At 45.4% G+C, this 14,754-nt stretch overlaps 1 protein-coding gene across 1 annotated transcript in view; it reads left to right on the top strand.

Annotated features, from left to right (window-relative positions):
- Nucleotides 1–14,754, top strand: part of akap7 (A-kinase anchoring protein 7) — a 30,380-nt gene extending 15,626 nt beyond the window's left edge. The window contains exon 9 of the mRNA XM_079753769.1: nucleotides 12,141–14,754. Within this exon, the coding sequence (XP_079609895.1) occupies nucleotides 12,141–12,361 (221 nt within the window). The 3' untranslated portion in view covers nucleotides 12,362–14,754. The remainder of the gene's footprint in view (nucleotides 1–12,140) is intronic.

Raw genomic sequence — 14,754 nt, 5'->3', positions numbered from 1 at the left:
CTAGCGAAGCATATAGGGATTAGTTAATGCTGAAATCCTTTCAGCTGTTGGCAACCAAAGGAACTTTGAAAGCCTTAAGTAAAGCGTGCATGCCATGCATTTCATCGCTTCCCACCTGCTTTGTCTCCAAGGCGAGGGGATATGAACCCTGCAGCCTTTTTTAATGTCAATGGTCCCAATAGCTGTGTTACTAAAGGTGGAAAATATCCTTCAGCATCTTCTTAAAATCAACATAAGTCAACCATACATGCCGTGTAATTATCCAACCTATCATGGAATCACAAAATCGTGCAACTGTTTAGTCGACATTTTAATTTATTTATGGATAAAAAAAAAAATGATATGGTAGTTTCATCCACATTTCTCGTATTTGTATTTCCTTCTATATTCTGCTTGTTTTATAAAGAGTTTAACCTGCGGTGAACACCTGTAATTGATTGTTCATGAATGCAGCGTACAGGATTTCTGCATCATACCGGCTTGTCTGGCTCAGGCTATTGCAGCACAGCATTCATTAGGCTAATTACACTGACCAGGCATGTTGGCTCGGCCACTGGTGTGTGTGTGTGTGTGTGTGTGTGTGTGTGTGTGTGTGTGTGTGTGTGTGTGTGTGTGTTTGAGACTGCTGGTCAGCTGCTAGAGGCAACTGTTGCTGAGGTCTCAGAAAAAGGTGTGAGGAAGGTCCAGATTTTTTTTCTCAGTAATCCCACACTCAGTTACACGGAAAATCAATGAGTGTGACCTGATCGATTGTACGCAACAGGGGGCAGCGGAGAGAAGGAGTGGTTGAGAAGAAGAAGAGGAGGAATAGAGGAGAAAAGGGGAGAGAAACAGATGGGTATTCACACAGAGGAGAAGATAAAAGGAGAGGGACTGGGACTAATGGAAAAAGAGGAATAGGAGACTGAGGGGGATAAGTGAGGAGGTAAACCACGACTATGTTCTCGTCTATGGAGTACCTGGACAATTCTGGGCCTGAGGTGGAGAACTGCTTTTGCTTTAATTGATGTTGCTCTGCACGGTCTTAAAGCAATACAGATGTTGATGGAGTTCAAGATCATGGGAGATTGAAGTGGACATGTTTTCCTCCTTCCTTGTTTTGTCACGGTGTGCGGTGGCGGATTTGTGTTAGCCGTCACATGGTAATAGCTATATTATTTTAATGCTCCAACAAATTCCGCCAGAGTTGAATACATTCACATATGTATGAATAATATACAATTATTTTCCTCCATCCAGACCAATGATCCCACACATTCCAATTACATTACAAGCCATGTGAAGAGCATATACGTTTCACTTGCGCGCGTACACACACACACACACACACACACACACACACACACACACACACACACACACACACACACACACACACACACACACACACACACACACACACACACACACACACACACACACACGCACAGCCTTCCTCCTCTATTCAGCCCTCCCCTTTCCCCCTTCACACGCTCAGCTGCCCTCATACACACTCCTTTTTATCTTACACACACACACGCACATGCAACATGCATCTCCCTTTCACCAGCCCCCATACACACACACACTTCCTCTCTTTCACACATGCGTGCTCATCCTTGCACGTGCACACTAGCACACACACACCCCCTCTCTCTTCTCTCTCTCTCCCCTCTCTTTTACTCTATCTCTCTCTCCCTCCCCCTCTCTCCCCCTCCCTCCCTGTGTGTCTGTAAAGTGGAGCAGGAACGGAGTCACTCGCTCTATCTCTCTCTCTCTCTCTCTCTCGTTTATTTGTTCCCTGGCTCTGACTGGGAGCGCCGTTGCGTTGCGGAGTGGTAGAAGACACATTGCGTGCTCTGATCCGCCGTCTGTCCTTTAAGGCACAGCGAAGGAGCGCGAGTCGGTGGGGGAGACGCGCACACAGAGAGAGGGAGAGGGGGAGAGAGGGGAGAGCAAGGCAGCAAGTGACACGGGAGAGAGAGGAGGGAGACGGTCAGATTGGAGCCGACCGTAACATTGCGGCTGGCGGTCTAGCAAGGGGGGGGGAGAACGAGAAAGGGGGAAAGAGGAGAGGAGAGGAGGCGCCATGGGGCAGTTATGCTGTTTTCCCTTCAACCAAACGGAGGAGAAAATCAGTAAGTGTTCTTTTGTGTTTGTGTGTGCTGGAATGACGATGATGGCTGTTTAATTTAATGATTATAGCTCCTTTTTATGGTCTCTCCGTGGTGCCCTGTGGATTTGTGAAAGGGTGTTACTGTTTTGGAGCTCTGTGTGATACCAGTATGTGTCTTTGTGTCAGATTAGGCAGAGACCACTACTGTGGAGGCACCGCCACCCTCATCGCCGCCACCACCCCTCTATTGTGCCGAGGCTCAGTTCTGGTGGTGTAGTTCATCATCCTTGTGTAGAGCTGTAAGCTAGCGTGGATGTGGTGTGAGTTTGCTCTGGGACCTTGGTGGACCAGCTTGTCCTCTCCTGTGTATTGAGTAATGAAACGCGTCTGATTTTAATATGTGATTCGTGAAGTAAGTAATTGTGTGTGTGTGAGTGTGTGTGTGTGTGTGTGTGTGTGTGTGCGCACGTTTCAGGGGCTGGATCTTTGATTAGTTTTCCTGTCTTTGTGCCCCTATACCCAGTGTCGTAGAGTGTTTGTGTAGAGCCAAGCCTGACACTTTTAACACTTGCAGGGCATTTGGTCACCGGGTTTTTGTGTGGTGATCTGGGAATCGAGCTGTTTGATTAACTCCCAGGGTGACCCAGGAAGCTATGGATTCAGGCAAATTATCAACAACATCCTGACAAAGAATATCACAACCTCACACTCACAGGTCCTTGCCTGTCTGGGGTCGAAAGAAGGGATTAATTAGAAGGGACGTTAATTAGATTAAGTTCACGCTAGATTCCAATTACAACGCTCTTCCCATGTTGGATGCCCCCTTTTATCCGGCTGTTCACATTATTGTAATGACTCCAGGGGTCTGCACTAACAAACAAAGATTGTGCGTGGTAATTTGCACGCCAAATAAGCACTCCAAATCTTCCCATCCATGAGTAAGTGATGTGCGTTGTCACTGTGAGACACATAAAGTCCTGTCGAAAAGATGGCATAATGCACAGAAGCAAAACTTGTCATTTCTAGCTAGATAATGAAGCCCAAACAACTCAAAGAGTTGCCTCACACCAAACACTTCGAAGGCCTTCCATCTTTCCAAATGTCCCACCCTAGCACGGTGATGCATATTGTCAGAGAATGATGGTAGTTTAAGACGGACCACATAAATGTTTCAGATCTATACGGATTCCATATCAAAGTGGTCTGAACCCCTTTGCAGCTGTTTACATATGCTCTGCCACATTCAGATTCAGTTAATCAGGTTCAGGCCGCTTGTATTTCCCTGGTGTGAAAGAGGAAGTCAAAGAAAAGGGACGATGGATGGCTTTATGGATAATTTCCCATGAAAGAAGTGACAACACAATGCAGTGGAACCTGCTTATTTTTTCAGATGGGTGTTCAGTGAAATGTATTATCTGAAGGTAGGCTACTTGAACGCTGTAAACACGATGCAAATGTATCACCATTCTCCCAACCCTGAGCACAGCAGTCAAATCTGTTAACTATGAAGTAACACATTTATCACTTTTTATGATTCACCTTTCATGTAATAGCTGTGGATTATTCGCTGATAACAACAACAGCGATACGGCTCACCTGTCATTTATGACGTTCATGTCTCTGTGTTGTGTTAGCTGTGCTCTGGCCTGTGTGTACACACTGTGCTCAATTTTATCGTCCGGTTGTAAATGCAGACTTTGACACTATCGCTAGAGAGAGAGCGGGTATTGCTGGGAAACAAAAGCTGTGTGTTTGTAGCTGGGAAACTTGAGGTACCTCCTGGGAAACCTAGTTTTCCGAGATACAAACGCACAAGTCTGTTTTTCTCATTGCCTGCCGTTTGTTTTTCTGTAGCTCCCATTCTGGTTCTCGGTTTGTGTTTATTCCTTTACCACTGCCATTTTCTTACTCTCTCCCCCTCCCCCCCTCTCTCTCTCCGGGTACAGCTGCACAGTGCTCCACACAGCCAGACCACTGTGTCCTACTTCTGGGCCGGGGGGGGGACATGGGAGAGAGTAAGATCGATCCATTTTTGGGGATTGGCAACGAGATTTATTCCGAGATAGGAAGGTCGGGGCAGATTTAGGAGTACGGTGGGGCATAACCACCAGGGATCAGGTCATAGGCTAGCCGTGTGTGTGTGTGTGTGTGTGTGCGTGTGTGTGTGTGTGTGCGTGTGCGTGTGCGTGTGCGTGTGTGAGAATTCAACCATTGCTGATTAGACAGGGCGACATGCAGCGTTGTTCGCACTCAGTGCGGGTGTTGAACACACAACCACCCATAACACACACATGCACCCTAATGTGTTTAGACAGCCAGAGTAACACATGGTGCGCTAGTCGTCCGTTTAGAAGTGCCTTGTTTTAGTAGTCCCAATATGTCGTTATTGTTTTCCGCTCCCATGCTTCAATCTAGTTTCCACGTGATTGATCCTTGTGTCACCGTAACAAGATAAGATAAATGTCTTCTCATGGGAAACAAAAACGTATTGCCTTCAACCTTTGACATTCCACATGAAGCCATAAGGTGTGTGTGTGTGTGTGTGTGTGTGTGTGTGTGTGTGTGTGTGTGTGTGTAAATTGCAGCGTTGATAATGCATGTGTTATGAGTGATAAAGACACAGTTCGCTGGCACAGCCTCCTTTTGTGATGAGTCAGGCTTTGGATGTGGGTGTTTGTTTTATTTCGGTCTTTACCTGGATTTTTCAGAGCCTTAATTTATGGAAGGCCTTGAGAAGAAAGTGTGCTGGTTCTTTCCCTCTGTTCAGTATGTCTGACGCAGCACAGTATGAAATTCGATGCGTAAAAAGCATTTATTTTTGGGCTGTGATTCATTCTTTTTTTTTCCCACATACAGTTTATAGAGCGTTTTTTTAAGGAGGCCTAAGTTTAGAGCCCAGAGCATAATTTCTGTTCACATAAGCACATTGAGGCTCATCACGCTGGCTTCCACATCTGAGTCACTGCCCCATAGGGAGGCTCCGTTTGCCATCTCTCCCCCAACGGGTTTACCGTGAGCCTCGGTAGGTTAAAAGACGTTGGAAATGCCAACCGTTCATACTGCGTTTCTATAATCGGACACGTTATCAATGTTGAAACGGGAGACCAGCCCTTCGGTAAACAGGCAATGTCATCTGATCCTCCAGGATTGGATCGTGACACAGTGAAATCACTCACGAGCCTGCCGCGTGCTCTCGGGGGGACGCTGAGACATGGTTGATCATATTGGTTTGAAGTGCTCATTGAGTGGGGACCAGTTGTCGTCAGACATTAAAGAAACAAAACAGTCAAATTGATTCAATTCAAATGTACAATAACTGGCCATTACATGCGATCGTGACGCTAGTGGACTAACTTTGTTGTCAACTCGGTGAACGACACCGCTGTGGGCTTGAGTTAAGTTGCGGAGAGCGATTACATTTCGACTCCCCTCAGGGGGGGTGCTGCACCTCTGTTTTAACACACCATGTTATCGGGGAAACAGGGTCTGTCACCTGCCTTCAGGCGAGGACCCCAGACAAGAGACACGCCCCGAGGTGGAACGTTGTCTGTTCCTCTCTCATCTGGGCTCTAATCTCGGACCACTTACTTCAGTTTTGCAGCAATCGATTCCATTTATGATCCTAATCCATAAAGCATTTGATTGCCGTGGCCGTAGTTAATCTCCACACTAATGGGGTCAACAGGGTCGAGATTGGTCCGTTTGTTGTAGCGGGACGTGCCGGTTATGGTGTATTAATATCGATTTCTGTTTTCAGGCGCATTTCTGTGGGCATGTTTGGAAATAATTCTGAGTGGGTGCAAGCGAGCGTGAGGGTGTGGTTGTTGTTGTTGTTGTCGCCGGGGATTTCTTCACAGAAATATATCAAGACGGGGGGTTTGAGCCCGGTCAAACTAGGCTACACTGAGTTCACGCACAGTGGGGCGTGTATTATGGCACTACGGAGCTGTGACGGTGCAGACGGATGGGGCATTTGGACTCACCCTGACAAACGCATTGTAAACTCATCACTCTGGGTCACGAGTAGCTGGGGGTTACTAAGTGGGGGGGAAAAGAATAACGGGCTCCTAAACCGACACACAGGGTGGGTTTGTTTGGGATACAAGTGTGATAAATAATCAGCCCAGTGGGAGACACGAGATGCATTGTGTGTGTGTGTGTGTGTGTCTGTGTTTGTGATATCTATTAATAGATGAATACACAGTGAGGAGAGGCAGGGGGCCCGAGGAGGTTGCTTCAGACAGGGCCAGGAGAAGGAGACGACGATGAGTGATGATGGGTGACAGCTCAGCATGGCTGGTGAGGCGTGTAGCACAGTGGTCACTCGGGAGGGCAAAGATGGCGTTTCCCTGAACCTTTTTCGCAATGGTTTGTCTCGCTATCTTCCTTTATTCACCATCATGTCTTTCTTTCTTACTTCCCCACGATCTCTATATGTACTGCTTACTTTATTTGTTTTTATTTTGTCCCATCTCTCTATATTTCTCACTGCTTCCATCTTCAGCTACTATTATTCATCCATCTTTCTTGGTTCACCACTACCAATCCATCTTTCTCTCCATCTGGTCGTCCCTTCATCATTCTCTCTCTCGTGCATTATTTCTCTCTGTCGGTCCTCATGCACTTCATCATGTCCTTATTTCTTCCTCCCTCATGCTTCCTCCGTGTCCTCTCCTTCCCCTTCACCCTCTCTCATCGTGCCTTGCCTTCATTAGCGCAGCACAGATGCCGGGCCCCGATGGCCAGTAGCATCAGGAGCAGAATAAACCAAATCAACACAAACTAGACCAGCCTTGTGAACTAGGTCACCACGGCTACGTCACCGCCCCCCAAAACTGCTGAGTAGCTGATGATCTGTCGTCCCCCGGGCCGAGGAGAACCAGAGCCGGGCGGGCTGCAGCTGAGATCAAAGCTCCGTGCGACCAGCCTGATCATAAGAGCGGCTAGGGACTCTTTCATCGTGCCGTGACTTAACTTATGGAGAGGCACGCGCTCGTCATACCCCTGCTTTGCTGGCGGACGCGCTTGTCTGTGGAGCTCGGAGCCAGCCATCGGCGTAACGTTCAGCTCTTTAACGCGGGTTGTTTGCAGAGTGCGGCCGGTTATTGGCACGGTGCATCACCACTCATTCACAGCTCTGGCCAGGGCTTGTACAGAATGTAAAGCATTCTCTCCAGTACAAGTTACTGTAATTACTATGTGACTTGCAGAGGGCCTTCGCAAATCTGACTTCATGGAAGAAAACCTCCCCCCTCCAACAAGCCAGATGAAGTTTTTTTCTCTTCTCTAAACCACCACTCACCCTCTAACAGTCAAATTGAGCTAATGGTCGCCAGTCATGGGGCTTTTCGTTGCGCCGCCAAATTCCAAACTGCCTGGTTACTTTTCGCCACGCGCACACACACACACACACACACACACACACACACACACACACACACACACACACACACACACACACACACACACACACACACACACACACACACACACACACACACACACACACACACACACACACACACACACACGTGCTCGTCCCCATTCTGTGAAACTAGAAAAAAGACTAAACACACCGCCACAAACCACAGTGAAGCTTTTCTTTGGCCTGCTGGGTCTGCCCAACAGGACCCTTCCAGGAGAGGCAGAGAATAGACCCGTTTGTCCCCAGAGAGCAGTCAGATCCCTCCTCGCCAAGGCACAGTCCGCAATCAAACCTTTCCCCAACCAGACCGGGTACCAGCTGAACCATCGACTCCACGGTGACCCCCCCCCCCCAGCAGGCCTGGGGGGGGGGGGGGGGGGTCTTTTGGCCTCCGTCTGAGTCAGCCTCACCTTGCTGATGAGCCGCAGAGTGAAGGCCCCTCCTCCACCTATTACTAAGATCCATTTAGTTTCCGCACGCGTTAAGCTTTTTATTGGAGAAACATTGAACCCCCCCCCCCCCTAAGCCGCGTGGCTAACTGCACCCTCAGCTAACCCGCGGTACGGCAACACAACCGGCGTGGTGTCAGCGTTTGATACCCACTTGCCTGTGTGGGTGAATGAGGGGTTTCCATGGTAGTGATTATTAATGTATGCCGTGTTTGCAGAGTGGGATATGGAAGGGCACGAGGACGGCTTATCTGTTGTAACACATGCAATGCTCACACATGCGCGTGTGTGTGTGTGTGTGTGTATGTGTGTGCGTGTGTTAGTGTGTTATTGAGAGTGCAAGAGGATTTCTGGTATTTCCTCAGGAAGCTGCTCCTCCATTAAGCCCCCCCTCACATTTATTTCTGTCCTTGTAATTCCTCATCTACAACACACACACACCCCTACACACACACACACATACACACACACACACACACACACACACACACACACACACACACACACACACAACTGCACACCCACACACAGTCCCCTACACACACAGACCCCTACACACACACACCCCTACACAAACACACACACACACCTTGCATCTCCTCCAGTCCACTACAGCCCAGTTTTTGTAAAGGGCGAGACCCTTCAGATGAACTCTCGCTGCACTGCAGGCAGCAAAAGACGCACGTCTCGTCAGCCAATCCACAAGCTCCTCTTCCCGGGACTGCTCTTGTGTTGTTTTTCCACAGTGGAAAGTTCAGGACTTCACTGAGCCCCACTGGCAAGCGATCCGAATAGCTGACGCTATTGACGCTCCGATCTAATGACAGTAGATGGCGGGGGGGTGGGGGGTTGAGTAGAATTGTTAGGCAATCAATTCTGCTAAAGTGATGTAGGCGGGACCTGACAGCAGAGGAGAGCAGGCAGCCACCACGGTAAAGAGAAGGAAAAGTACTGCATTAGAAGGTCAGATGCTATGCAAGACGCCCATGGTTCAATCTCTGTACACGCGCACACGCAGACACACACACATGAACACGCACACACACACACACACACACACACACACACACACACACATCTCCCCTCAATCGTAATGCCATGTCACAGGAAGCAGAGCACCGAAAACCAGGGATTAAAGTGCAAGAGTGACAATGACTGTGTCTGATAAGGCACAGAGAGACGGAGAGCCTCTGCTACCGGGGAGCCGGCGTGGTTTCATTAGCATGCCAGGCGAGGCCGCCGGGTGCATTTAGCCGGTCTGTCTGGCGCCGCTTGTGGGAGACACACATTAGCACATACACACACACACCGCATTGGTGTGTGTGTGTGTGTGTGTGTGTTGAAAGGATGTATGCTGACAAACAAGCTGGATGCAACAGAAAATACAACAACAAATTGATGTGAAGCGGGGAATTAAACCAGTGAGTGTGGCTGGGGAGCGAGAGGGGCAGACGGTGGAGGAGGAGGGGGGGGCGAGGGACAGAGCGAGGCAAAGTGATCGACTGTTCGCAGACCGCAAGCGGATGAGAGAGATATGGAGAGAGATGATCTCTCCAATATCACTTACATTCACACCGTGCACACACATTTCTATATGTTATTTCTGGGATGGTTTGTGGAGCAGGTGTATAGAGATACCTTGTGTTCTGTGTCTGTATCTCTCCCTTTCGATGTCTCAATACGGAGAGATAGTCTCTCCATATTGATGGAGAGACTGAGCAGCAGATTGCGCATTAATGACAGGAACTGAGATGTCACAACCACATGGATTGTTAAAAGTTGAAGTGCTTGGTTTCTAATGTCACCATGACAACAGAGCTAGCAAAAAAAACGTAACATAGAGAGGGGTAACAAAAGGTGGGTTGTAAATAAATAAAGAATAGGGACAGACAACTGTATCCATAGCTGTTGAACTTTGGTTGCATTTTGAAGAAGAATTATATAATATTAGAGCAATATTAATATTGTGAAAACATGTCTTGGTATGTCCTTTGCTTGTTATGTCTTTGGTTTGCTCTTTGTTTTGGTCAATTGAGTGTTTTCAATCTGTGTTTATGTTCTGTGTTGCAGACTTGGCTCGCAGCCCACTCACTCGTTCCAAACGCACAAGTATGTCTCCCCCCGTCCCGCGACGCCCCTCTCGATCACTATTGCTATCACCAGTGACGCCAGCCATCCTTCAAAAGCTCACAATGATGCCCTGATTTCTATCCTGGGTGTAATCAAAGGAATGCACTCAAATATAGTTACCAAATCCGATCATTGAATAGTTCAAATTACAGAGTAGGAACCTGCAGTAATTCATGTAAATCTTTCAAGAAAAGTATGAAAAACGTTTATAATTGCACACCAATCAAAAGTGTCTTCTTGCTCAGGAATTGATTGTGAGTAATTACATGCTGATTATACATTCCACAAGCCTCTAATCAACCTTTAACCTAGTTTAAAAGCATTTATCTCTTTCTTCGCCTTTGCATACATTGATTATTAAAACCATAGATAGAAATCATTATTAAATTATGAATTATATCATATATTTAAATGTATATTATATATATTAATCTATATCTATATTATATGATTATCTATATCTATAATTTATATATATATGTTACTTATTTTTACACATCGAATGTAAATGCAAGGTCTTTTTTACACCAAAATCTGCCCATTTTTGGTAACAAATACAGTGAAACACTAATAAATGTAAAGGACAGCTTTAAATGAATTAAAAAGTAGGTGAAGTAAATATTGCAGCCAAACAACGTCCATTTTTCCATCCGTTTCCTGTTCCAAGCAGGTGACAGAGGAATTCACTACAATCTTCAGTATTTATCACTCAATTGGAAAAATCCTGCCCGTCGTAGCTTTAAATATTCCCAAGGAGTTGCATCTTCTGCAATCACTCAAACGTTGACCCATCTATCAATGACTTTTAACGAGTCTGACATTTCTTGAGTGAAGTACAATCTACATACTACGACGCACACTATACAAGTCACAGTAACAGATAACCGATGCATTAACAAATTGCTAAACAACCTCTGTGCATTTGAGTGTAATTCGCTATGACTTAGCCAATTTAATTCATGACCATTGCGCATGGGCCAACAGAGAATCGGGGAGTTTACTGTAAACGTAGTCTGGATGATGGAAACCACTAGTTAGTCAATTCCTCTGGGGAGCTTTAATTGAGTTGAAAGTGGCGTTGGAGAAAACCGATCCATTATCGCTGTTGGTCTCACTTGAGTAGTAAAAACAAAAAGACATCTATTCTGTTGCACACTTTATGAGCCGAGAGAGATCCCTTGAGGGGGGAAATAATGACACAATATGTTTTATGAAAACATAAACCATGCTTAGGACTCTGCATTATATTTCTCTGGTTTGCTCAGACACTTGAATTCATGGGACTTTTCCAATGTCTTATTCCGTGTTGACGTGAATAATTTAAAACAGAAAACGTTATTTATTTAATTAAATGCATTTGAGTGCAGCTCAACACATCGTTTATTAACAATAATTATTCACGCAGTGAAGACATTGAAATGAGTCGGGTAGGCTGTTTGTTCATTGATGTTCGTTCCGTTGTAAATATAGATAATCCGTGAATAAATAGCTTGCTTAAAACCCACACAGAATACAAATTTGAAAGAGATCTTTAAATAATTAGAGCTTGTTTCCTAGTGCTATCTTCTGGCAGTTTGTAAAATAGTCAGATAGAAGAGTTGTTCAATGCTTTTATAGCAACACTCTTGATTTGTTACTCCAAATGTCAACAAGGAGGTGCTCTGAGTGGGAAAATAGGTTTTACAATGATCCCACGATTAGTGTTTAAATCGTGTAGCTGGCTTCGTACTCAAACGCACGCACGCGCGCGCGTGTGTGTGTGTGTGTGTGTGTGTGAATGCACCCACATTTTCTAAGCTCTGCACATGGAAGGTTATGCTTTTATAAAAGCTGCAGAGAGAGCTGTGTGTCTGCTCCATGATCACTCCAGCGTCCGTGCTTAGTTCAGGGCTGTTGGGCTTTCTTCTTTCTCGATTTCCCCTTTTCTTTCTATACAATCATATGTCTGTGTAGCTTGTGATCTTTCGATTGTGTGTGTGTGTGTGTGTGTGTGTGTGTGTGGGGGGGCAGAATGTAACGTTCTCCTTACTGCTCTCCACAGGTGGCCACCAGCGTCAAGAGCCCAGTGAGGCGGAGCTACAGAGGGTGAGCAAGCGGTTAGTCGAGGATGCTGTCAATCGCGCCCTGAACCAATACAAACAGGAGACGTTGCAGAACGGGGGCGGACCTAATACGGCAGCCGTGCCGCCCCCGGAAAACACTAAGCAGAGCACGGCTAAGCTGGACACGAGCGCCAACTCCACCACAGACAGCAGGAAGTGACCGCATCAAACTGGGAGGAGACTGAGGAAAAGAAAACAAGGGCGCCAAGAGAAACAGTCTGCCAGCCCGGGCTACCTAGGAGGTCATCGGTAAAGCAAGTGCTAGGGTGGCGCTAGAGGAACAATCTGAACTTCTTGCAAGCAAACCAACGGATCCGCCTAGTTCGTTGACCATCTAAGCTAGCGGATGACACTAGCTGTGGCCAGCGAAATAGTAAAACTCAGCCACTCAGACCATTCCAGTTGAATGAGAAAATGTATCCATGTATGCTGTCCCCTCATGCTAACAGGCTAACTATCCAGTCGTGTCAGCTGCCCAATAGGAAATGATTGATTGATTGATAGATTGATTTAGTTTTTTGGCACCATGCATTCATTCAGTGCAAAAAGTTTGAGACAACAGCTCTGTATGAGTTATGTTCATTGTGTTTGCACTTCAATGCACCACATGGACAACATATGATACAATTCCTACAGATCATCCTCGTTTTGAGTCCTGAAAAAACCGAAGGTTTTTTATAGAATTATTATTTTTTTTGTTGGTATAAACTGGCTTTGTCTTGAAACATGTGATTCCCCACATAGTACACTAGGAGATCTGATAAACAAAAGAGGATGTCATGGAGTGCCCGGAAGGATATTGTACTGTTCGGTACTCCATTTCCTGGGACAAGGTGACTACTGTTTAAACTCACCGTGGCTTGGATATTTTATCACATTTGCTTTTTATTTTATTTTATGCCAGCATGGGCCTGTATCAGCTCGGACTTATTTGATTTTGTAGTTCAAGAAACCTTTTCATTTCCACACGTTTTATTCAAATATACACTCTTCTTCGATCTCCTTTTGTACCCGGTTTGGTCTAAATGTGTTTAGGCCGTGTAAATTGCAGTTTAGGTTGAAGTTTCTAACCGACTGAATTGAAAGTAGCCTGATCCCAGCATTGGGCATGTAGCTACATTTCTGCTAACTGCATTCAGCGTAGGCAGCGTAACAAAAAACAAATACCCAAAGTTATGAATCATTTTTTATGAAAAACACTAAACCCCTCAAGTTTTTAGTGTAGTGATGTACACTCCAGCGACTAAAACAAACAGGCTGAAATGTATGTTGGGTGAGTGCTCCCATAGTAAATGTCTGCAATGGAACGTGTCAATCTTGTTTCTGCAATGCGTTTTATAACACTTAGAGTATACAAACACTTTGAATACCAACTCCCTTTTCTATGAAAACGAGTTAATAAAAGCACTGGCCCTTCTATTAGGACAAACACTTATTTAAAAAACTATCGTCATTTGGCATTCATTAGAAATTTCTATTTAAAAATAAACCAAATATAGTCCCCGTCCAAACGTCACACGCTATGGATGATGTATCTTCCCTTTTTATGGTCTAGGTGGTTAATGTACCGTAGCCTGACTGCTACATCCTGATCCATCCCTAATTGGTAGGTTTAACATACGGAAGCATATGTAATAAGAGCACTTCGGTCCTTGGCTAGCACTGTTGCTGGTTAGCAAAGCCACAGAACCCAGTGTGTATCTATGACGACGGTGGTGAAGACGTCTGCCACGATGACGATGAATCAGATATTCACTGTTATTGCCTGAAAACCTCTCAACAAGCTATTGCAATGTCTTCCATCTGGCTTTTTATGTTACTTGGCTATGATGCGGGGAAGTCGATTAAAAATCATCAAGTCATGATGGAACGTATCCAGTGTAAAACAAGACTTTTGTCTGCGCTAATCAAGTGTTGAATCGTTTAAATTTTTTTCTCTATTTCTATATTTTATTGATGGAGGTTATGGTGGTGATGACAAAGAAAGAAAGATTTAGAAGATCAAGACATTTTCATTTATTTTGCTTAAATTCTACGTGTGTGTCATTTGCTTTGATGCCAGAACAGCTCAATAGGTTGCGATGCTATTTCATTTATTCCACACACATTTGAAGTTTGACTGATGAGGAAAAAAAATATGAAAGCATTTTGTCATTACTGAGGATACTTTTTGCTTACTAATAAAAAAGGAAACAAAAGCACAAAATCCAAGGGCAGAATTCATGGTATCCTGGCCACCAGGAAGACCCCACGCTAGAAGTTCCTTAGTCAACGCCCTTTATACATGGATGTATATGTTTGGCACCAATAGCAACAGTCATTTCATTTGACGCTTTCTTTTTCCTCCGCGTTCACCATGATACACACAGCTCTGACATGAGGCATGTCGGCCGACCCAACGTTCACAGCAAATGTGTGCATAAATAAATTGTAAACGCTATCACCTGCACATCATTTTTCCTATTCTCCTCGAGTAAACACAATGTGCTGATTCTGTCATACGGTGAGATTTCTCCAATAAAAAAAAACGAAGGAATATTTTTTTCCTGATTT

Source organism: Pollachius pollachius (assembly GCF_949987615.1).
Source record: "Pollachius pollachius genome assembly, chromosome: 16".
Classification (NCBI taxonomy): Eukaryota; Metazoa; Chordata; class Actinopteri; order Gadiformes; family Gadidae; genus Pollachius; species Pollachius pollachius.
This window is presented reverse-complemented; position numbering and strand designations above follow the sequence as displayed.